Source organism: Armigeres subalbatus, chromosome 3 (genome assembly GCF_024139115.2).
Source record: "Armigeres subalbatus isolate Guangzhou_Male chromosome 3, GZ_Asu_2, whole genome shotgun sequence".
Taxonomy (NCBI): Eukaryota; Metazoa; Arthropoda; class Insecta; order Diptera; family Culicidae; genus Armigeres; species Armigeres subalbatus.
In genome coordinates, this window is record NC_085141.1 from 27,791,722 (window position 1) to 27,816,812 (window position 25,091).

Here is a 25,091-nt window from a genome sequence, read left to right on the forward strand (position 1 = left end):
TCGCTCTGACAGGCTGCTCAGTTCGCGCCTTACCGTATGACTGTGAGTGGCCCATTTAAACACGTGGTGAATGTGTACATTTTGCTGTGGTAAATTTCAACTTCGCGGCGCAGTGGGTGATGTGAGTTCTGTTGTTTACTTTTCTGCCTCTCCGGGAATGTGAGGTTGATTTCAAAGAAGGAAGAAAATAAAAAAAATGATATAAAAAAAATCACCTTCATCCAGTGCTGCCGAATATTTACAACCCTGAGTGCAACTAATAGAAGAATATTTGAATTTCTAAATGTCATGTCAAACTATTTTTTAAAAAAAGCACACCATAGCCACAGGATTGCGCGCGCTGAAAATACATTCGAGAAAAAGTAGAATCAGGGAAATTTGACATGTGATGATATAGGAAATGAAAACTAAACTGCCTATATAACGTCCATAAGGCGAATAATTTCAATATCTTGGTTCGGTGTGGGCGGATTGCGTTGAAATTTTGACACGAATCGTAGAACTTTCTGGGGAATAGTGCAAAGGTGGTTAAGTTCACTGCACGAAGCTGCAAGACCTCATTGTACCCTAATGCCCCTTACTTGTTATGTAATTCGTCAACCTTTTCAAGTTCAGAGTTTCAAATAATCGACATGTAATGCCATGTCTATATAATGCCATGTCAAATTTCCATGATTCTACTTTTTCTCGAGATTTTTCCAGGTGGAAGCTCTGATGAAGAAACCGCCCCTATGAGGTCCGGCAACTGATTCTTAGGCTTTCTTTCAACATGAAGGGGCAAAACTAAAAAAGGGAATAACTAACAAAAGCGAAATAAAACTCCTCTTGTTTCTTTTTCTTTCTTCGTCGAAACGGGGATAAATATACCTTTATTGAAACTCTCTCCAAAAATGTGTTTTTGAGTTACATCGAATCTTACACAAGTTTGTTTTGGTACGTAAGTAAAACCTCGCCATCACCCAAGATCCTCCGTTGCGCTCACTCACAGCTAATATTCTTTCCTTTCTTTTCCGACCGAAACTTGGTGAATTCTACCCTTGATTGAAATAGGAACGAGAGTTTCCGGTTTCCAGCCCGACGATTAGAGAGGGGCTATTCCTTTATTTTTTTTTGCTTATCATTTTCTTTTTTCATCACTTTTAACTTCCTCTTTATTTCATCATCAAGCTCCTCCTACTCGAAGCCTTCACCGGAAACATCGTGTATGTCTTGTTTAAACACATGGTTCTTGTTTGGAGACGTCTTTCTACTAAGTTGATACACTTTACACTGTACGCTATGTTCGATCATAAGTTTCTCTCTATAATCATAAATGTAATGCTTTTTCGCTATCTTATTTCATCAAATATTCTTCTTTTGATGACTGAATGTCCGAAAAATGTCAAAACTAATATCCCATAACTGTCAAAAAGATTGTTAAATTTCTGTTTTCCATCAAATTACTCCCTCGAAATTCTTGAATGGATGTTATTTTATAAAAATAAAATCCCAGCATTATGTTTTAAAAATGTATAAATCTGCTTGCTTTTTCCTGGATGTTTATTTTCTGTTTTTTAAGTAAATTATATAAGTTCAGTTTCATAAAAAAAAAAGTTCCATTATCCTTCACGGATTCTATCCTCCGTCGGTTTTTTTTCTTCGGTTTTCTCATTTTCACCTCAATTATTCAACTTCTCTACTGCCTCACTCACGTGAATGCTATTTTATTTACACTGAGAAAATTCTTTAGATAAAATATGTATGTTTCCCTTTTTCTGAACAAAAAATCCTTTTACTAACTTTTCAAGGGGAACAAGTTATTCATTGCATTCTAAGAATGGGGGCGTAAACTACCACACTAACAGTGATCTAAACATCGAACCCTCTTTTCCTATATTATGCTGTCATATCGGAGAATCAACTCAAAATTCTGATCGCTACTCATTTCGCCTGGATGAATTTATGTAATGCTGATTGCACTTTTAAAATGTTCCAACTTTGTCCCAGAACTGGTTTCACGTTTCTAGGGCTATTACTGCTAGCACTGAAGATCGTATGAACCAGTGGAGTGTCTACGCATGAATACAACAGCTTTCATACGGTTGGTACGATAAGTAAAATGAACGAAACTAAACGAAATGAAAACTTGCCTCTCTTCTCGTGTTTATATAAAAATGAGAATTCAGCCGTGGTTGAGCAAAACCAAATGAATAACTAATGATTGAATCGGTGCAGGCGAATCAACGCATGTTATATGTCTGTTGATTTACTTTTCTTGGCTGTGAGTGTGTATAAATAATAATAAAATTTATATAAGTCTTGATTTTTTTTCTTGCTTTTATCTAACGCCTTATTCCTGACTGCTCTTAGAAGTTTTATGTAAATGTGGTTTTTATACGTTTGATATTTTATGAACTACTATTTACAGAATGTATTTTCAGGGTTTTCAACTTTTTCGTAAATTAATAGTGTGTTGTCATATAGCTTATAATTTGATCAGTGTCTGTGTGTTATCATAAATGTTGTTTTTTAGCCACCCACGCCATTTTTTTCTCGTTTTTTCTTCATTGTTGATAATGGTTATGTATGTATAGAACTCTTACCTTAAAACGAACGTATTCTTTTCACTTTTTTAAATCTCTATTCAAAACGTTCATCCGATGGCAAGCTTTGCCTAAAAATGTTCTAATTTGAATAGTGTGCGGCCCGTCGATCCTTAGAAGCAGGCCATCCTGTCGCTGCAATAGTTGAGATCATCTTACGAAGCTAAAATGAGAAAATACATAGGGTAAGGTGGGGCAAAATGAGACACGGGGTAAGATAGATCAGTGACTCTAATTCTAACATGAACATGTACATCTAAATTTTTCATATCTTGTAAAATATATTTTTGTTATACTCAATGTACTATAAGATGCAATTGACCGGAAGATTAGATAAGTATTTTCCCTCTTGTGCGTTTAAGTTTTTCAAAGTTTTTCAATACACTTTATCTCATTAATTATACTGAAAACGTTTAAAAAAATCTACATACGTGCCTTTAGAGCTATACGGAAAGTTCGAGCAATCATCAAATCATCATCATTTTCATCATTGAATTCTTAACTTCTTTTCTACAACAAATATGGGTTTGAGATCGGCGTCACCGGCGCGTGCTTACTCGCAATCTACATGCTGATACATTTACAGTTACATCAAACAACTGAAAACCGAAATACGTCGCTCCAAAATTACGAGGTGACAATGCCAGACACAACCAAAAGATAGGAAAAATAACACACATGCCTCCTCGAGACACCTTAAATAAAATAATACCGTTTTGACTCAAATTCCGAGCACTCGCTCTTAAATTACAATTTGGGCTTTATTCGTTTGTAATCTTGATCCTCAGTACGGAAAACCGATGAAAGTTTTAGTTTTAGGGCGCTATAACGCCAGTGTTTGGAATATGATTCATGTTCGGGATTTGAGTCAAAACGGTAGGCTTTGTTTTGGAAATTTGAAAATCAAAACCCACTTGTGTTGTTCCATTTTGCTATTTATTCGCATAACAGCCACATTCCAGATTTTGATACACATTGGCACAAAAAATAAATCTAAAAGTCCAATAAATAGTTTGATAGTAATGCATACAGATGAAGAATATTATGACAAATTTTCAGAAAGATTGGATTTTTTTTCTATTTCTCCATGTAAAACTAGTTTAAAAAGTTGGAACGGTATATTACTCAAGTTGAAGAAAACTGTCATGGGACGCTTATGCAAGTAGGGGCAGTATACGATGTCTTTAGCGTGCTAGACACTGAACTTAGAAAATTCAACTAGGGCCTTAAATTTTGTGATCAACATGTATTGCCCAAGGCGGTATATGATCTGTCAAATATCCTTGTTTTTTAATCAAAGTAGCCCAATTGGCCCTGACGGCAGCGAAAAAAACAAAATGGGGGCTGGGTGATGCTTTTTTATTTCACACATACACACACACACATGCACACATACATACACACGGACAGACAGACATTTGTTCAGCTCGTCGAGCGGAGTCGAATGGTATATTACACTATGGGTCTCCGAAGCTTCTATAAAAAGATCGTTTTCGGAGTGAAATGATAGCCTTTCGGTACAACTTTGTTGTACGAGAAAGGCAAAAAAGCTTATTCGGAAAGACGCCCCCCACCGAGGGGGTGTGATAAGACGTTCTCGCTCATTTTATGTTGGAGATTATATTTTTTGGCACAGTTGTATTCCGCCGCTAACCGCAAGTCGAGCACATCTGTATATGGAGGCCCATATACAGATGTGCTCGACTTGCGGTTAGCGGCAGTATAAAACAGTTGAAATGCATCATCAGAACCGGTGCCCGTCGCAATCCCCCCGAATCAGTCCATTATCGTAACAGTTTCCGAAAACGTCTCTCACGGTATGGTACCTACCGAGAGTGTATACAGACATGATAAGTTAGAGATTGTTTCATTATCCTATGAATTCAAACCCAGGCTTTACCCAAAGGAGTACGTACTTGAATTAACAATCAACCCTGGAAAATGTCAAATGTCAAATGTCAGCATTTAACAATCGGAAAAGGACAATCTTTAACGAAAACTGATTGGAAAATTACTTAGTACTGACGGTACTTGGAACTAGAGATGGGCAAAACGGATCACTTTGATGAACGGATCAGATCTGGGTCATTCATTCTAATGATCCGGATCTTTTAACCGGATCGGATCCTTAGAACAAAACGCAAGAAGAATGCAAAATAGTGAAACGTTCGTCATTCAGGCTCACACTTCTGAAGCGTACTGACAATAACTTCATCCTTTCTTGTTTGCAAGCGTATGGATTACAAACAATATTTTTTTATTTTATTATTTCCCTACAAATGGTCTAATAACTTGCTGATCGGGTGAACCGGATCTTTTAAATAATGATCCACGAATCATTCACTCACTTCAGAGATCCGGATCTTTTTAACGGTTCCGGATCTGAGCGCCCATCTCTACTTGGAACGTTAGGACCCTATTGGTACCTGCACGAGCTGCCCTTTTGCTCAAGGTTGCAACGTCTCAGAAGATCCGAAAGAAACAGAAGAACGGGAATTCCGCGCAGTGGACCAAATTGAGGATATCTCATTCAAGTACCACGTCTGCTACAGTGATCGCGTCTGCGTGTTGAGAATTGAGGACAAGTTCTTCAACTACAGCTTGATAACTACATACTCAGCCGAGTTTATGAGCGTCTAGCAAAGGGGCTGTCCACAAACCACGTAGACCGAAATTTCACATTTTCAAACCCCCCTCCCACCTAGTAGACTTTCGTAGACTTTTGCGAAACCCCTCCCCCACCCCTTGAAGTCTACGTAGACATTTCCAAATTTTACAAAATATCATATGTGATTGGAAAAAATATGGAAATCAACCACGTTTTCAGCAATTCAGCTCTACAAATCCAGGGCTGGTAGCGATCAATGCTGCTCAAAATAGTGACTTTAGTGACCAACACTGGCGAAAAAAGGGACCAAATAGTGACTTTTAGCTGCAGAAAAAGTGACCAAGTAGTGAATTTCGATTTCATTCGCAGTGACAAAATGGACTTTATTTAACCTTCCTAGTGCATTAAAAAAAAGTTACACATTGTGCATTAGCGGGTCAAAAATGACCCCAAATTGAATTCGCTCCCAAAAGTTCATTTTCGAACCGATTCTCAATCTTTTGGAATCAAATTGAAGGTATGGATTCCACGAATGTCGTTACGGACAGATTTTTGAAATTTAGCCATTCTGGTTCCCAGGAATCGATGTTGAAGGAACATAGATTCTTAGTTCAATTTTTGGCGTGATTTCTTGCCTCTCGAAAGGTGATTTTGGAAATGCTCATTAATTTGCGTAGCAATAATTCTATTAGAATGTAGCCATTGTCCATTTCCATGGATCAACACAATTCCTGGTTATTTCACGGTCCGGTGTCCCTCCGGAAGATCCGGAACATCCGTAGAAGTGGTCAATTCATTGAACTCATCCTAGAAGAGCGCGGTTTTTTTTTCAAAGCTTTTAATTATCGAACGCTGAGTAACAAATGATTGTGGTGACACATTTTGATAGACCTGCGTGGCCACCGGAGGTCCTCTAGAGGATGCGGAACATTCGGTGAAGTGGTCAATTCATGGAACTCATCCTAGAAGAATGCAGTTTTCACAAAACTTTTGATTATCGTAATTTGAGTAACAAATGATTGTGGTTACTCATTTTGGTGGAACTGGGTGGCCACCGGAGTTTTCCGGAAGATCCGGAACATCCGTAAAAATGGTCAATTAATGAAACTTATCATATAATAGCGCGGTTTTTTCCAAAGCTTTTCATTGTCGAACTACAAGTAACAAATGATTGTGGTGACCCATTTGGATGGACCTGTATGGCCGAAGGTCCTTCAGAAGATCCGGAACGTCCGTAAAAGTGGTCAATTCATGAAATACATCATAGAAGAGCGCGGTTTTTTTTTCCAAAGCTTTTCCTCATAGTACTTTGAGTAGCAAATGATTGTGGTGACCTATTTTGGTGGATCTGGGTGGCCACCGGAAGTGCTCCAGAAGATCCAGAACGCCCGTAAAAATGGTCAATTCATGAAACTTATCATAAAAGAGCACGGTTTTTTCTAAAGCTGTTCATTATCGAACTTTTAAAAAAATCTTTCCATTATCGAGCTCTGAGCAAGATACGAAGGAATGTCGTGACCTGTTCTTATTTACCAAAGTGACTACCGGAGGTCTTACGGAAGATACGGAACATCGGTTAAAGTGGTCAATTTATGTAATACATACTAGAATAGGCTATTTTTATTTTTTTAATTTCCTTGTCGTACTCTGAACATGAAATTATTGCCGTGACCTTTTCTCACGGATGTGAGTAGCAACTAAAGGCCCTTAGGAATGTCCGTATCACACGTAAAAGAGATCATCAATTCATAAAACCCACCTTAGAAATGGCGTGTTTTCCATAGAAGAAGAAGATGAAGCACATTATTCTTCTAAACCTTTTTATTTTCCTAATTTTAGAAACCAATGATCGTAACCAATTCGCATGGATTGCCCACTGTTTGTCTTCAGGTACATTCAGATCATCCGTAAAATCGGTCAATTCATGAAACTTGTCATAGTTTTCCTATTTTCATATCCTGAGTAATGGATGATCGTTGTAATCCATTCTCAGGATCGTGTGTAGTCACGAATGAAACTCCGCAAGATCAAAAAATCTGTAATTATAGTCAATTCATAAAAATTAAGAGGACATTTTTTTTTCTTTTTGAAAGGACGATCACATTAACCCAGAAAATATTTTCAAGTATGGCATAATTTGCTTTCATGATCGATATTCACCATTCACCACGAATTGACCACTTTAACGGACGTTCCAAATCTTCCGGAAGACCTCGGTAGCCACCCAGGTCCTTGAAAAAGGGTCATCATAATCATTTATTAATCAGCGTTCGGTGATTCAGCTATTCCATGGTGAGTTTTATGAATTGACCATTTCTACGGATGTTCCAGATCTTCTGGAGGAACTCCGGTGGCCACTCAGGTCCATCACACTGGGTCACCATAATCATTTGTTACTCAGTGTTCGATAATGAAAAGCTTTGGAAAAAACCGCACCCTTTTATGATAAGTTTCATGAATTGGCCATTTTTACGGACGTTCCGGATCTACTGGAGGACCTCCGATGGCCACCCAGGTCCACCAAATTGGGTCACCACTATCATTAATTACTCATAATACAATAATGATAAGCTTTCAAAAAAAAACTCGCACTTCTAGGATGAATTCCATGAATCTATACCATTTCGTCGAAAGTCATTTCGTCGAATGACATTTAGTCGAATGACATTTGGTCGAAAGGACATTACGTCGAATGGACGTTTGATCGAAGGGACATTTAGTCGAAAATGATTTTTTAATCCACTAGAGACGTAGGACATTTGATCGAATGACGTTTGGTCGAAAGGACACTACGTCGAATTGACATTTAGTCGAAATCAGTTTTTTGAAAGAATCTTCGTACATTTGGTTATATGACGTGTGGTCGAAAGTGGATTTTCGAATTGATAATCTTGGTACATTCAGTCTAATTTCGTTCCGTCGAATGGATATTTGAAAAAAAGAACTTAAGCCAATAACAATTAAAAAATAAATGATTTATTGCGGTATTCCTAAAAGTAATATAATTATTTTTCCAATATTGTCCAAAGAATGATGGGCTGATAAAAAAAAAATAATACGAAAACGGTGAATATTGCGATATTATTCTTGACTGGATATTGACTTCCGCGAACCCCTCTAACCGACTACATTGAATCTATACCACCTGGTCAAAAGAAATGTAGTCGAATGATGTTTCGTCATTACACATGACGCCGAATAGACATTACTACCGTTACACGCATAACTGTCCCATGTACATCGGAAATTCCAGCAAATATTGGACGAATATGCGTGTGATGGCAGATTAGGTCATATGACCATTTGGTCGAAATTAAGTTTTCGGCCAATAACTAACGAATTATGGTTCAAAGACCATTTTATACTGAACTAATTATTGTATACATATTGAGTGGAAGAAAGAGTATCAATGAAAAGAATAAAAAACCATTTCCGTTCGACCAAATGTCAATCAACGAAATGTTCCCAAGCCGACTGCGATGAAGTATTAGCAAAATAACATTGATATCATTGGTTTTAGACCATGTGCCGAAAATAGAATAGAGGGTATACTGCCGCTAACCGCAAGTCGAGCACATCTGTACATGGAGCCCCATATACAGATGTGCTCGACTTGCGGTTAACGGCAGTATATATTTTGCTACTTCTGAAGGTTTTCAATTTTTCAATAATCCACCAGGTCTCCAGAAGTTTCTGTTAGCTCAGATGAAAAATCCTCATTGGCTTCCTTATTCGTTTCTTCAGCTGCTGATTGAAATTCCTCATGTCCACTGAATTCCTCCAACCAGTTTATTCATGTATCTTATGGATTATTTAACCAGAAATGTCTAAATCTCCTTTCGACTAAATGTCTATTCGACCAAATATACATTCGACTAAATGTCCATTCGACTAAATGTCCTTTCGTTCAAATGTCCATTCGACTAAATGTTCCTTCGACCAAATGTCCTTTCGACAAAATGTCGAACTAAACGTCATTCGACGAACTGTCCCAAAGCCGAATTCCATGAATTGACAATTTTTACGGACGTTCCGGATCTTCTGGAGCACCTCCGGTGGCCACACTTCTTCTTCTTCTTCTTATTGGCATTACATCCCCACACTGGGACAGAGCCGCCTCGCAGCTTAGTGTTCATTCTGCACTTCCACAGTTATTAACTGCGAGGTTTCTAAGCCAGGTTACCATTTTTGCATTCGTATATCATTAGGCTAACACGATGATACTTTTATGCCCAGGAAAGTCGAGACAATTTCCAATCCGAAAATTGCCTAGACCGGCACCGGTAATCGAACCCAGCCATCCTCAGCATGGTCTTGCTTTGTAGCCGCGCGTCTTACCGCATGGCTAAGGAGGGCCCCTAGGTCCACCAAAATAGGCCCCCATAATCATTTGTTACTCAAAGTACTATGAGGAAAAGCTTTGGAAAAAACCGCACCCTTTTATGATGAGTTTCATGAATTGGCCATTTTTACGGACGTTCCGGATCTACTGGAGGACCTCCGGTAGCCACCCAGGTTCACCAAATTGGGTCACCACAATCATTTGTTACTCAAAGTACGATAATGAAAAGCTTTGGAAAAAAAGCGCACTTCTAGGATGAGTTCCATGAATTGACAATTTTTACGGACGTTCCGGATCTACTGGAGAACCTCCGGTGGCCACCCAGATCCACCAAAATGGGTCACCACAATCATTTGTTACTCAAAGTACTATGAGGAAAAGCTTTGGAGAAAACCGCACTTTTTTATAATAAGTTTCATGAGTTGGCCATTTTCACGGACGTTCCGGATCTACTGAAGGACTTTCGGTGGCCACCCAGGTCCACCAAATTGAGTCACCACAATCATTTGTTAATCAAAGTACTATAAGGAAAAGCTTTGGAAAAAACCGCACCCTTTTATGATAAGTTTCATGAATTGGCCATTTTTACGGACGTTCCGGATCTACTGGAGGACTTCCCTTGGCCACCCAGGTCCACCAAATTGGGTCACCACAATCATTTGTTACTCAAAGTACGATAATGAAAAGTTTGGAAAAAAAAGCGCACTTCTAGGATGAGTTCCATGGAATGACAATTTTTACGGACGTTCCGGATCTTCTGGAGCACCTCCGGTGGCCGCCCGGGTCCACCAAAATAGGTCCCCACAATCATTTGTTACTCAAAGTACTATAAGGAAAAGCTTTGGAAAAACCGCACCCTTTTATGATAAGTTTCATGAATTGGCAATTTTTACGAACGTTCCGGATCTTCTGGAGCACCTCCGGTGGCCACCCAGGTCCACCAAAATAGGTCCTCACAATCATTTGTTACTCAAAGTACTATGAGGAAAAGCTTTGAAAAAACCGCACCCTTGTATGATAAGTTTCATTAATTGGCCATTCTTACGGACGTTCCGGATCTACTGGAGGACTTCCGGTGGCAACCCAGGTCCACCAAATTGGGTCACCTCAATCATTTGTTACTCAAAGTACGATAATGAAAAGCTTTAAAAAAAAATCGCGCACTTCTAGGATGAGTTCCATGAATTGACCATTTTTACGGATGTTCCGGATCTTCTAAAGGAACTCCGGTGGCCACTCAGGTCTATCACAATGGGTCACCACAATCATTTGTTACTCAGCGTTCGATAATTAAAAGCTTTGAAAAAACCGCGCTCTTCCAGGATGAGTTAAATTTTTTTTTTTTTTTTTTTTTGAACTTTATTAATGTGGGATGAGTTCCATGAATTGACTCCTTCTACGAATGTTCCGAATCTTCCGGAGGGACACCGGACCGTGGAATAACCAGTAATTGTGTTGATCCATGGAAACGGACAATGGCTACATTCTATAGAATTATTGCTACGCAAATTAATGAGCATTTCTAAAATCACCCTTCGAGAGGCAAGAAATCACGCCGAAAATTGACCTAAGAATCTATGTTCCTTCAACATCGATTCCTGGGAACCAGAATGGCCAAAGTGCAAAAATCTGTCCGTAGCGACATCCGTGGATTCCATACCTTCAATTTGGTTCCAAAAGATTGAGAATCGGTTCGAAAATGAACTTTTGGGAGCGAATCCAATTTGGGTCATTTTTGACCCGCTAATGCACAATGTGTCACTTTTTTTGTTGTGGCGTTCCTAGAGGTCGCTGATAGCTGGTTATCACCCCAAAATTTTCATTTCCAAAAGTTAGGAAAAGTCAGAAAATTTCAACGCCCTATCTCATTTGATTACAAAGCTACAACGTTTTTAAATCATCTCTGGGCCAAAATAGACCCCAATGCACTAGGAAGGTTAAAGAATAATAAGGTCGTTAAAAATAATTTTCAAAAATTATGTCTCCCCCTAATATCTTTTGGTCAAAAATTTCAATTTGAAGGGAAAATATATTATATATAAAATATATGAATTGCCAAAACATTATTCAACAAATTCGATGAAAAGGAAATTGTGTGCTTATTTAATGGAATGTCTTCACTTTTCATGCACTATTTAATTCCATTACTTTGCAATCTTCACAAGTATACGTATTTCGACGAAGTATACGTATCTCGACAACAGTGAAAACTTCTTTAGTCTCTCAAGTCGAGTCAAGTATGAGACACTGCTCAAAGTTTACAAAGTGATGGAAATAAATGGAATAGTTCGTCTTATGACAAGTGAAATCTGATAAGTTTGTTTTATTTGATTATTATGATTATTTTATTTTGATTTTTTGATTATTTTTTATATTTTTTATTTTCCACCCCCTTCACCACTGGAAAAGCAGGCAACTCATACAGAATAATGTGCAATAACGTTTATTATGGGTTCGAACTTATTCGAAAAATCTTCGCTTGTATGTAAAAATAGCTCCTTTTTATAACAAAAATTTATATAATTAATTTTTAGACATAGATTTTTCGACTCACATCTCTATATATAAAACCAAGATTAATCCACCTAGCGGTGATGGTGCCTTTCTCGTTCGTTCAAAAGGTTTGGAAAAATCCAAAATAACACCAATATGTGGATTGGTCTTATTTTTCATATTTGTTTATATGCATAAAAAAAATCTCTCCAAACGCAATTTGTTGCAAACAAATCGGATGAGCATAAGAGCAAAAAATGGCATTTTATTTTGTAGTTTTAAAATTAGTATTTTCGCCATATCTTTTGACCCAATTGTACGATCCGGCCAAGTTTGTATAGGAAACAATGGGACAAGATTCTGCGTCGAATGCAATCTATTGCGAGCGACCTGAGAAGCACACATATTGCACATCAATCACAGTAACTTATATATGACCGGATTCAGTCACAATATGGTTACTGCAACCAGATTTGTTGAACTTGGGATAGATGAAGTCTAAGTGCTAAAAAAGTGAGCTAGACTTTTTTGAACTCTTTTTCACAATAAATAGTAATTTTACCATAACTTCTAAGCCCATAGTCCGATCTGTCCAATTTTCAATAAGAAACAATGAGACATTCTGCGTCGAGTGCAGTTTAATGCGAGCAAATCGGTTGAGGAAAAGTGCCCTAAAAATGAGTGCATTTTTTAGCGATTTTTCCATAAAACAATGGTACAATTTTCGATCCCATAGTCCGATATGGCCAATTTCCAATAAAAAGCAACGGGACAGGATTCTGCGTTGAACGCAACTTTTTGTGAGCAAATCGGTTGGGGATAAGTGCCCGAAAAATGAGTGACATTTTTTACGCGATTTTTTCGTATGAATTTGTATTTTGGCCATAACTTTTGATCCCATAGTCCGATCTGGCCAATTTCAAATAGGAAATGATGGGACAGGATTCTGCGTCGAATGCAACTTGTTGCGAGCAAATCGGTTAAGGATAAATGGCCGAAAAATGAGTGACATTTTTTACGCGATTTTTTCGTATAAATTTGTATTTTGGCCATAACTTTCGATCCCATAGTCCGATCTGGCCAATTTCAAATAGGAAACAATGGGACAGGATTCTGCGTTGAATGCAAATTGTTGCGAGCAAATCGGTTGAGGATAAGTGGCCGAAAAGTTAGTGACATTTTTTACGCGATTTTTTCGTATGAATTTGTATTTTGGCCATAACTTTCGATTCCATAGTCCAATCTGGCCAATTTCAAATAGGAAACAATGGGACAGGATTCTGCGTCGAATGCAACTTGTTGCGAGCAAATCGGTTGAGCATAAGTGCCCGAAAAATGAGTGACATTTTTTACGCGATTTTTTCGTATAAATTTGTATTTTGGCCATAACTTTCGATCCCATAGTCCGATCTGGCCAATTGCAAATAGGAAACAATGGGACAGGATTCTGCGTTGAATGCAACTTGTTGCGAGCAAATCGGTTGAGGATAAGTGCCCGAAAAATGAGTGACATTTTTTACGCGATTTTTTCGTATGAATTTGTATTTTGGCCATAACTCTCGATCCCATAGTCCGATCTGGCCAATTTCAAATAGGAAACAATGGGACAGGATTCTGCGTCGAATGCAACTTGTTGCGAGCAAATCGGCTGAGGTTAAGTACCCGAAAAATGAGTGACATTTTTTACGCGATTTTCTTGTATGAATTTGTATTTTGGCCATAACTTTTGATCCCATAGTCCGATCTGGCCAATTTCAAATAGGAAACAATGGGACAGGATTCTGCGTCGAATGCAACTTGTTGCGAGCAAATCGGTTGAGGATAAGTACCCGAAAAATGAGTGACATTTTTTACGCGATTTTTCCGTATGAATTTGTATTTTGGCCATAACTTCCGATCCCATAGTCCGATCTGGCCAATTGCAAATAGAAAACAATGGGACAGGATTCTGCGTCGAATGCAACTTGTTGCGAGCAAATCGGTTGAGGATAAGTGCCCGAAAAATGAGTGACATTTTTTACGCGATTTTCTTGTATGAATTTGTATTTTGGCTATAACTTTTGATCCCATAGTCCGATCTGGCCAATTTCAAATAGGAAACAATGGGACAGGATTCTGCGTTGAATGCAACTTGTTGCGAGCAAATCGGTTAAGGATGTGTGCCCGAAAAATGAGTGACATTTTTTGAGTAGTTTTGCGCACACACACACACACACACACACACACACACACACACACACACACACACACACACACACACACACACACACACACACAATTCGTCGAACTGAGTCGATTGGTATATAACACTATGGGTCTCCGGGCCTTCTATAAAAAGTTTGTTTTTGGAGCGATCATATAGCCTTTACCGTATACTTAGTATACGAGAAAGGCAAAAAGGCAAAAAAAATAAACTTTGGCCATATCTATTTAATACCGATCTGTTTAATTTTCAATACGAAACAATGGAACAAGATTCTGCGTCGAATGCAACTTGTTGCAGGCAAATCGGCTAAACGTAAGTGCCTAAAAAATGAGTGAGAATTCCACAAATGGGACAATGGGACAGGATTCTGCGTTGAATGCAAATAGTTGCGAGCAAATCGGTTGAGGAGTGGCCGAAAAGTTAGTGACATTTTTTACGCGATTTTTTCGTATGAATTTGTATTTTGGCCATAACTTTCGATTCCATAGTCCAATCTGGCCAATTTCAAATAGGAAACAATGGGACAGAATTCTGCGTCGAATGCAACTTGTTGCGAGCAAATCGGTTGAGGATAAGTACCCGAAAAATAAGTGACATTTTTTACGCGATTTTTCCGTATGAATTTGTATTTTGGCCATAACTTCCGATCCCATAGTCCGATCTGGCCAATTGCAAATAGGAAACAATCGGACAGGATTCTACGTCGAATGCAACTTGTTACAAGTAAATCGGTTGAGGATAAGTGCCCGAAAAATGAGTGACATTTTTCACGCGATTTTTTCGTATAAATTTGTATTTTGGCCATAACTTTCGATTCCATAGTCCGATCTGGCCAATTGCAAATAGGAAACAATGGGACAGGATTCTGCGTCGAATGCAACTTGTTGCGAGCAAATCGCTTGAGCATAAGTGCCCGAAAAATGAGTGACATTTTTTACGCGATTTTCTTGTATGAATTTGTATTTTGGCCATAACTTTTGATCCCATAGTCCGATTCGCCCAATTTCAAATAAAAAACAATGGGACAGGATTCTGCGTCGAATGCAACTTGTTGCGAGCAAATCGGTTGAGGATAAGTACCCGAAAAATAAGTGACATTTTTTACGCGATTTTTTCGTATTAATTTGTATTTTGGCCATAACTTTCGATCTCATAGTCCGATCTGGCCAATTTCAAATAGGAAACAATCGGACAGGATTCTACGTCGAATGCATTTTGTTGCAGGCAAATCGGCTAAAAGTAAGTGCCTAAAAAATGAGTGAGAATTTTTCTTGTCAGCAAATGTATTTTGGCCATTACTTCGAATCCCATAGTTCGATTCGACCAATTTTCAATACGAAACAATGGGACAGGATTTCGCGTCGAACGAAACTTGTTGCGAGCAAAACGGTTGGATAAGTGCCTGAAAAATGAGTGAGAATTTTGTACGTGTTTATCATGTGAAAAATTGGATTTTGGCCATAACTTCGAAACCCATAGTCCGATCTGTCCAATTTTCAATACGAAACAATGGGACATGATTCTGCGTTGAATGAAACTTGTTGCGAGTAAATCAGCTAAGAGTAAGTGTTTAAAAAGTGAGTGAGAATTTTTGTTGTAAAAAAATATATTTTGGCCATAACTCCGAAGCCCATAGTCCGATTCGGCCAATTTTCAATACGAAACAATGGGACAAGATTCCGCGTCGAATGCAACTTGTTGCGAGCAAATCGGTTAATGATAAGTGCCTGAAAAATGAGTTAGATTTTTTTGCGCACATGCACATACACACACACACAGACATCACTTCAATTCGTCGAGCTGAGTCGATCGGTATATAACACTATGGGTCTCCGGGACTCCTATAAAAAGTTCGTTTTTGAAGCGAACATATAGCCTTTACGTATACTTTGTATACGAGAAAGGCAAAAATGAGTTGAGATTTCCTTTGATGCAATATAACACATGAACGGATGGGCTGATTTCTTCACCAATCGATTCGTGTTGGGATCAGCTACATATCTACAAAAAGTTTGCAAGTTTGACGGGGAAAATTGTCAAAATACAATATTAGGGCCAGTTGTGAGAAAACCCAAAGCGATCGAACAAAAAAATATCTAGAGTGCAGTACTGCAATGAACTCAAATATTGACAGTTAGAACGCAAAACAATACAACCCCGAGCAAGATCGGGTACGTCCAACTAGTCTATATAATAAAAATGAAATGGTCTGTGCTCGTATCCGCATAACTCGAAAATGGATGGATGGTTTTTTTCATTTCTTTAGCAGTTACGATCGATATAGTTTCCGACGGGTTTATATGATATTTCCTTATGCGAAAATTACGAGTAAGGTTAAGTAAGTCAGGAAAAACTAAAATAAAGATTTGTATGAAAATTTCGTATGGGCAGTTCACAACGCGCATTTTCGCCTACTATGCAGGACAACGTCTGCCGGGTCCACTAGTAGTTTATAAATCTGATACCCAAGAATAATTTCAAAGCCTAAAGATTTTTTCAGGACTTTGAAAAGCCTAAACAAGAAGTTCAAGCTACCAACCAAAAAAATCACGATTTTTCTGGATGGAATATCCAAAGTTTATGCAGTTCCAAATGTTTAAATTGTCATCAAAATATATATTGGAAAATTCTTAAGCATTTATCTGAGCAGATGTCGATAGACCATTCATTTTACTCCTTACGGAAACATTACGGAAAATAATATTTCTATGGTGGATCTCTTACACACTTAGTTTTTATTTCTGCAGCTTGGCAAAAATCCGCGCAGCGGTGTGCCCAGCTAAAAGACAGAAATCTTGGCAAGTCCATTGCAGTATTGTCGGCGTAGCACCAAATTAGAATTCGGAAGTCTGGACTTCCGAACCGAACTTTCTTCCGAAGTTTTATCTGTCAAACTAATTGATGCGTTGTTTAGCGCATCTTTAGGCGAATCCAGCGCACTACTTCCGAAGTTGGGTAAGTTGCCTGTATCTGGAGAAAAATCCAACCTCGGTATAAAAAGCTAGTACTTTATTCCGGATAGACAATATCAATTAGAGATGAGAATTTCTCCATTTTAATTCAAAAATAAATATTTTTGTTTTATTTTTCAAACTATATAGGTGTTTGTTATAAAAAAAAAAGCTGAAAAATTGTTTGTTTTTGGGTATGCACTAATGAGCATTAGAGCAAGCCCTCGCTCACTAATGATTTCCCCGAAACAACAGGAAATGTATTTTAAATTAAAAAGACCAATCTGAATATTCAACAGTTTAAAATCTCTTTTTTAAAAACTGTTAAACTCTACGCTTATGCAATTAATGAAGTGTAAAGTTTAACAATTTTCAAAAGAGGTTTGAAACTCAGCAGTCAGTTATTGACTTTGTGAATAATTTAGATTCACAATCCGTTGTGCCCATCCTGCTTGCATTACTATATCATAATTTACCAATTACCATTACCAATCATAAACTGTGACACGAAACCCCTTCAATTAATCGCTGTTGAAAATCTAATGAAAACACCGAGACTCACAACATGTGCAGGAAACGCGCACCGGTGCCAGTCATGACCAATGACTGCTCTGGAAATCTGTTGAACGACTGAGCAGAATTGGCTGCTACGTGAAAGGAGCACTTTGAGCACATTGTTGAATGGACAATTGGACAGAGAGGGCACAAACAGAATCAGAAAGAAAATGAAGGACAAGCAATGGAGCCACCAACTGTAAGCGTAATGAGAAAGGCTGTTCAAGAACTAAAGAACGATAATGCCGCTCAAAGTTGGGAGCGACCGACTGAACGAAAAAATCCATCAAGTGATTGAAATGATTTGGGAGGAAGAAGAAATGCCTTTGAGCTGGCTTGATGGTCTCATATGTCCTATCTACAAGAAAGAGCACAGAATCGACTGTGTTAAATTTCGAGGTATAACACTCCTAATACCGTATACAAGGTAATCTCCCAAACTCTGTTATGCAGACTACGTCCGTTTGCGGAAAGCTTTGCCGGCGAATATCAAAGCGGTTTTCGAGAAGAACGATCAGCAACACTCCAGATGTTTACTCTGTGACAAATCCTTGATAAATTCCGGGAATACAACTTGCGGACTTATCATCTGTTTGTAGATTTTAAGCCAGCGAACGACTCAGACTCTTAGACTACGTTCAGATTATGAGCTATATCACTTGATATAGAGCATCTTGACATCAGTGTTTGTACATCTAGTTTTCACTGGAAATAATGCACATGGCATCTCATGTCAAGATTCGCTATATCAAGTGATATAGCTCATAATCTGAACGAACTATTACTTATTTTCTGACTTAAACTCAAATTAATCTTTAAAGTGACAGTTGAGAATTTTCAAATAACCCTGCTTGCAGTGCAAGATTACTTTCGACAGATATCGAATAATTCTTGGTAGATATCTTATTCGAATTGTAGGGAAGCACCAGCCATTCTTATGATCGGATTTTTTTTTTAATTTCCGACAGAATTTAATCAGTTAGCAAATAATGCTAGTACATGACTTTTCGACAAAGCTTATTAGACTGATTCGTGCGAAATCGAGCATCAGAATATCTGGTGAGGGGCTGTTAAAAAATTACGTCCATGGTTTGAGGGGGGAGGGCGGTATAAAATTTGGGACAGTTTGTGACAGGGGGAGGGAGGGGGGTTATCGCCTTGTGTTACGTCCAACAAGAAAAAGTAGGGGATTGAAAATTCCGAAAAACGATGGACGTAATTTTTTAACGATCCCTGAGACATCCGATTTGTTCGAGACGTTGGATGGATTGAAGCAGGGCGATACGCTCTCTAAGGCTCTGTCTCATTTGGATAATTAAACTTAAAAGTGACATTTCAATAATTATCAAATAACCCTGCTCGCAGGGCAAGATTACTTTTGACAGATATCGAATCATTTTGCATCGATGTCTTATTGGAACTGCTGGGCAGCACCAGCCATTCTTATTACCGGGTTATTTGCTAATTTTCGAACTGTCACTTTTAAATTTAATTCTCCAAATGAGACAGACCCTAAGGGGCCGTACACTAATTACGTAAGCATTTTTTCTGGGTTTTTCCATCCCCCCTCCCCCCATGTAAAATTTTTCCCATACAAATCAATTTTTATTTATATGGAGCGTAAGAAAATGGCCAAAAAAAGGCCTACATAATTAGTGTACGGCCCCTAATCTGTTATTCAACATAGCTCTGGAAGGTGCTTCTGAAGATTTTTTTGTCTTTATTAAGGAGACTTTCAGCCCGAGGCTGGCTCGTCTCCGGCATTTGAAGATCTGTTGTGCAATTGAACGGAACCATCATCAACAAGTCTTACATGCTCCTTGGTTTTGCGGATGACATCGACATCATTGGTGTAGATCGCAGAGCAGAATAGGGCTGATCATAAAGTCTGTCCAAGCTAAGTACCTGGGGGCTGGCAGAGAACGGGGCAGACCAAATGGTGTTGGTCCCGAGGTAGATATGAATGGGATTTGATTTGAGGTTTTGGCAGCGGAGGAGATGACTACGTCAGTTCAGCGGACGATGGAAGCCAACCAGTCCCCACCTTGAGGGAAGTTAAGGATGCTATCCAACAGCTAAAGACCAATAAAGCAGCTGGTAAGGATGGTATCGGAGCTGAGCTCATCAAGATGGGGCCGGAAAAGCTAGCCACTTGCCTGCACAAATTGATAATCAGAATCTGGGAAACTGAACAGCTACCGGAGGAGTGGAAGGAAAGGGTTATATGCCCCATCTACAAGAAAGGCGACAAGCTAAAGTGCGATCACCATCCTTAATGCCGCCTACAAAGTGATATCCCAGATCATCTTCCGTCGTCTGTCACCATTAGTGAATGAGTTCGTGGGGAGTTATCAAGCCGGCTTCGTTGACGGCCGCTCGACAACGGACCAGATCTTTACTGTACGGCAAATCCTTCAAAAATGCCGTGAATACCAGGTCCCAACGCATCATCTGTTCGTTGATTTCAAGGCGGCATACGACAGTATAGACCGCGTAGAGCTATGGAAAATTATGGACGAGAACAGCTTTCCTGGAAAGTAGGGACGTTCCGATACTTCCGATATATCGAATATCGATATTTTTGTTTCGATATCCGATATTTTTGTATCGATATTTTGCTTTCAATATATCGGTCATATCGATATTTTTGCTTTCGATATCGATATATTGAATCAAAAGAAAGTAACACAAAAATAACAATTGCATTGTATTTTGTGAGAAAAAATACTTCAAAATGGATCTGAAATGTCGTATTTTTAATGAAGATTTTTCTCGGTAGCGCGGATGGTGTGAGGTGTGCGCTGCCATCACAATTTTGGCAACCAGACACTTTACATTGACGCGTCCTTGTGCAACGTCTGTCATGCCGCTAGTCCTTGAATCCTTACGGGAATTAAATTAAATATTCGATTTGATAAATTGGATAAATAAACTTTAGAAATTAGGAAGAGATTCGTGGAAATGAGAATTTGGAAGAATTGGAAAACAAATGAAAATTTCCTCCCGAAACTCAAAAGAATACCCCGTAAGAATTAAAGAGAATTTCCCTAAAATATGTCTAAGAATTTTCAGATGAAAATTTTGAATTTTATCTGATTGAAATTTTTGCGTTAATTTTGAAGAATGTCCGGAAAAAATGAAGAGAATTTCCTGCCAAAATTCCAGGGAATTTCATATGAATCAAAAAGATAGTTTCTCGTGAAAGTTTTAGATAATTTTCTTTTTTAAATTAATTATATAAGAATGTATTTTTTCGTGAAAATTCTGAATATTTAATTAAATTTAAAAAAAGCTTACGTGAAAATTCTGAAGAGAGAATCTTCTGTTGTTAAGAATCAGAATAACCCGAATAGAAATATAGAAAAAATGTCAGTGGAATTTCGGCAAATTTCTCAAAACTCCAGTTGATTTTTTCAAGCGAACGGAAAACAGTGAGGTCAGTATCATGTTTGGGTCCAGGGTAGACCTGCACTATCTGGTTTTCGAGGAATATGCGCATTCGGTCAGTGTGAAGGGAGACTGGCGATTGGCGGTCCAAGAACGAACGAACCGTCATCATAGGCAGGTAGGTAAGTTGCCATGGCAGGTGGTGCTATTTCGATCGTTCTGGAACGCTTATAATCCGGTATCGACTCCGCTAGCCGTAAGCCAACGACTAGTAAAAACATTGATCCCTCGAAATAACAGGGAGAAAGGTTGGAAGAAGCAGTTTATTCGCACAGTGTACAGAGGAAAAATGCAGAAGTTCTGACACGTAGACAGAATGTCAAACAATAGCCAACCAAGTGAAAAGATTATGGATAGTGATCCAACAGATACATTGAGACGAAGTACAAAATGTTCCAGATAGTTCGATCGGGTGGAAGAATATTCTCAACAGCTATGGACCGAGTGCAATACCAACAGCCTTAGACGTACAGCACATGCCACTTGGTATTTCAATATACATATGAATGGAAGAGCCACTTATACCATATTTCAAAGCGCACGAACCTAGAACCTAATGCACAAAGGGGCTTCTCGATCAAATCGAATAACAAATTCAACACAGTATCACTTTTCATAATTTTTCATATTTTTAAAAGAATGTATCTTTCGATTCATTGCTTGTACATGTGAATGGTAAAAAAAACTAAATCTAGAGCAAATGATATTGTTAAAACTTACATTGAACTTCAGCGTACTGTACACGGTTCCCGTTGGAATAGCTTCCACGACCACCAGCTTCTCTTCCATCGTTGTTAGCCTCTTCAGCGTCTTCGATCGTCATGTGCGGAACGCCATTGTCGTGATCAACGCTATAGCTGCCGTCACTGCTGTGGTGATGATGATGCTCCTGTCCTTGCGGATAGTGAAGAGGATGATGGTGAGAATGGTGGTGGTGTTGGTGTTGATGCTGTTGGTTGCCTTTAATGTAATTCGGACCATACGGGAACTGATTATGCTGCTGCTGTTGCAGATGATGCTGGTGGTGCTGGTGGCTAAGGTTGTTACTGTTGTTGTAGTGAACGTGATAGTTGTTAACCTTTCGGAACGGATTCGCCTGTCATGAGCAAACCACCTCGGTAGCGGTCTGTGGCGGCTGTTGTGGTACGGGATTAGCTGTTTGCGTCGTGGTCAACGAAGTCTGTGCAGTGGTCGTCTGTAATTGTGTGCCTCCGGCACTGGTTGCTTCGGATGATGAATCATCCAGCAGTAATGTCGCGTTGGTCGACGACACGTTATCGTTATGGTTCGTATGGTTATAGTTCGTAGATGGTTCCGCTGCGACGAAATCGACGTCCGGTGTGGCAGTATTGCTGCTGTTATTGTTAGGGATCTCGTTACTACTAACGGAGTTGTTGTTAGTTGTGTTCAGAGACGCTACCGAGGTGTTGGTAAGTTTTGCTGCAGACAACGAACCCGCTCCTTGCGAGGATTGCGACGAAGACGACGATGACTGCGAGGACGTGTTCGACGGAGACTGTTCAAACTGAAATGAGATGTGTTACGCGGGTGGGATACAAAAAAGGAATAAAGAAACAGGGAGAAAAAAAGGGAAAGAATCCACACATATTTTTGAATAAAAACAAAACGACGCAATTGGATTGAGTAGTTCTGAGGTGAGTCCCAATTGGAAGTACGCGAAAACCACATATACCGGCAGGGTTAAAGGAACAAAAAACTCGATCTAAAGAAAGGATACGGAAAGTACGAGGGATTACGAGTCACTCACAGAATCGTTCCTTCCTTTCTTATTGACTATCCCCTGAAGATGTTCAGAGGAATGCCGCTTTCGGAGTGTGGTGCCACCACCGCCGCCGCTGGTGTTGGCGGCTGCAGCAACCGCCGCTATACTGGATAACGAAAGACCCGAGTCGGAATTTTTGCGTTCCCGTTTGAGCAAGTTCGGATCCAGATACTGGCTCAGTTGCTTTCGCCGGACGTGGCGCGCTTCAATTTTCATACCGTCTTTGAGAAGTTTGATATGCACCTAGAAATAGTAGAACAAAAATATGGATTTATTAGAATACCACATTTGAATGTAAAATAGATTATTCGACTTACAGCATGTTTGTGCACGGAATCGGTAAAGCTCTGTATGCTCTCCGTTAAATCTACGTTCAAATTTTCCGATCGTTCGAACTCCAATCCGATAAACCACAAAGAACACAGCGTGGTGGTCCTGCCACCATCGCTGTCTCTTGTACGCTCCGTTTGATTCTGTTCGTGTTGTTCGAAACACTTGGGATTTACATGGGCCAGATTGATATGCTGGTTACGTTCCAAGTTTAGAATCAGATACCGAATCTTAGACTCTACCAAACCACACCATTCCAGGTGATCATCAGCATTGTTCGAGGTCACCAATAGTACAATGAAATGCCGGTACTTGAAGAAGAAACTCGGCGCCTCGAAGAGCTTGTCCCAGCCGGCCTTACTAAGCATAATTTCGTCGGTGATTTGCATCCCGCGGTTGAACTCATTCAACATGACCTTCCTGGTCGAGCTGGACACGTTGAATGTGGAATTCTGTTGTGGATAGGCCGGCGTAATGATCGGCATCAAATGGAACCGGTCCTGCACATTAACTCGGGGATCCCATACCTGGAATCCCAGATTCACAGTGTCGGGTTGCTTGAGAAGCACTGGCTGTGGCCACTTCCAGCGGGAAAATACTAAGAAAAACTTATGCACCAATGTAGCAGCTACCGCATTTGGGTACAACTGACACGTTCTCGCGACCAACATGGCCCACGACACACCACCAAAATATCCCAGAGAATTTGAGTAGATTCCATGTTCTGCAAAAAAAAACAACAACTTATTAAAATCTTTAATTAATATTCAATTTGAAAAACATACTTTTAGCCCACAACTTTATCGCCCGTAGTGCCAGTCGGAAGTTGTCGATGTTGGGAACCAGCCGCAGTATTTCGTCCGTCACTCGACACCCGTTCAAGCTTCGAACCGACTTTGGATCTAGATTCTTCAGTAATTTATCGTCGCGCAGATCGAAGTTGTCCGGAATTTCTTTGAGCGCCAATCGTGCAAACAATAAATCGATTTCGATTCCATCAAAATTCATCTTTATTACAGGTACAAACGCCTCCTCTACGGCCCGGCACTCGGTCACTTCCGGCTGCTTTTTCAGCAGTTCGAAAAATGACCCGAAATAGTCTGATCGTTCGATGTTCCGCGGAGCTACGCACAACGCGTCAATATCCGCTCCTTTATGGTGCACTCCCAATCGATACGATCCGAATGTGTAAATTTTCCCACCCAGCTTCTCGGCTAACGATTCTGGCATGTTCTTCGATATAGAAACATCTCTCACCCACTGCTTAACGAGTGTGTTCAACTTCGCTAGGATTTCCATTCGATGGTTGAGCTCTGATTCTTCCTCAAACACATTGTACGGCTCGAGCGCTTTTCCCAGTTCCGTTGTCTTTTGAATGTCTTCCGGTTTCGGCTCTGCCAAACTGATGGCCGAAGTCATTCCAAGGGTTTTGGACTGGGTGCTGTTGGTAGTGGTGGAAGATCCCCCTCCGCCACCGCCATTACTGGCGCTCCACATTGTGCTGCTCGATTTATTAACAACGAACCTGTTCGGGAACGATGATCGGCCAGCTGGTTCCACTGACGACGACCCTACTGTTGTATGAGGGTTCGATGCTTGTGATTGCACTCGACTGCTGCTGCCTCTTGCATTGGCATTAGCTGCGTAATTGACAATGGTCATTGGAAATTAGTATAAGTATGACGCACCACTAATGACTTGCATTAAAATTAAACAAAGTTGAAGAGCACAATAAATGAACTAACCGATCTGGCAAGGTATTCAGATTAACTGAAAATTCTACCGAAAGCCGAT

The 25,091-nt window shown here is 39.5% G+C and overlaps 1 protein-coding gene across 4 annotated transcripts in view; it reads right to left on the reverse strand.

The window, feature by feature from the left end:
* Positions 1 to 825: 825 nt before the first annotated feature.
* Positions 826 to 25,091, reverse strand: part of LOC134223982 (poly(A) polymerase type 3-like) — a 57,406-nt gene continuing 33,140 nt past the window's right edge. For all 4 annotated transcript variants that reach the window (XM_062703201.1, XM_062703204.1, XM_062703203.1 and 1 more), the window contains 5 exons: positions 24,083 to 24,937; positions 23,285 to 24,021; positions 22,953 to 23,210; positions 21,905 to 22,709; positions 826 to 2,745 (listed from right to left, as the gene is read on the reverse strand). In XM_062703201.1, the coding sequence (XP_062559185.1) occupies positions 22,284 to 22,709; positions 22,953 to 23,210; positions 23,285 to 24,021; positions 24,083 to 24,794 (2,133 nt within the window). In that variant the 5' untranslated portion in view covers positions 24,795 to 24,937 and the 3' untranslated portion in view covers positions 826 to 2,745; positions 21,905 to 22,283. The remainder of the gene's footprint in view (positions 2,746 to 21,904; positions 22,710 to 22,952; positions 23,211 to 23,284; positions 24,022 to 24,082; positions 24,938 to 25,091) is intronic.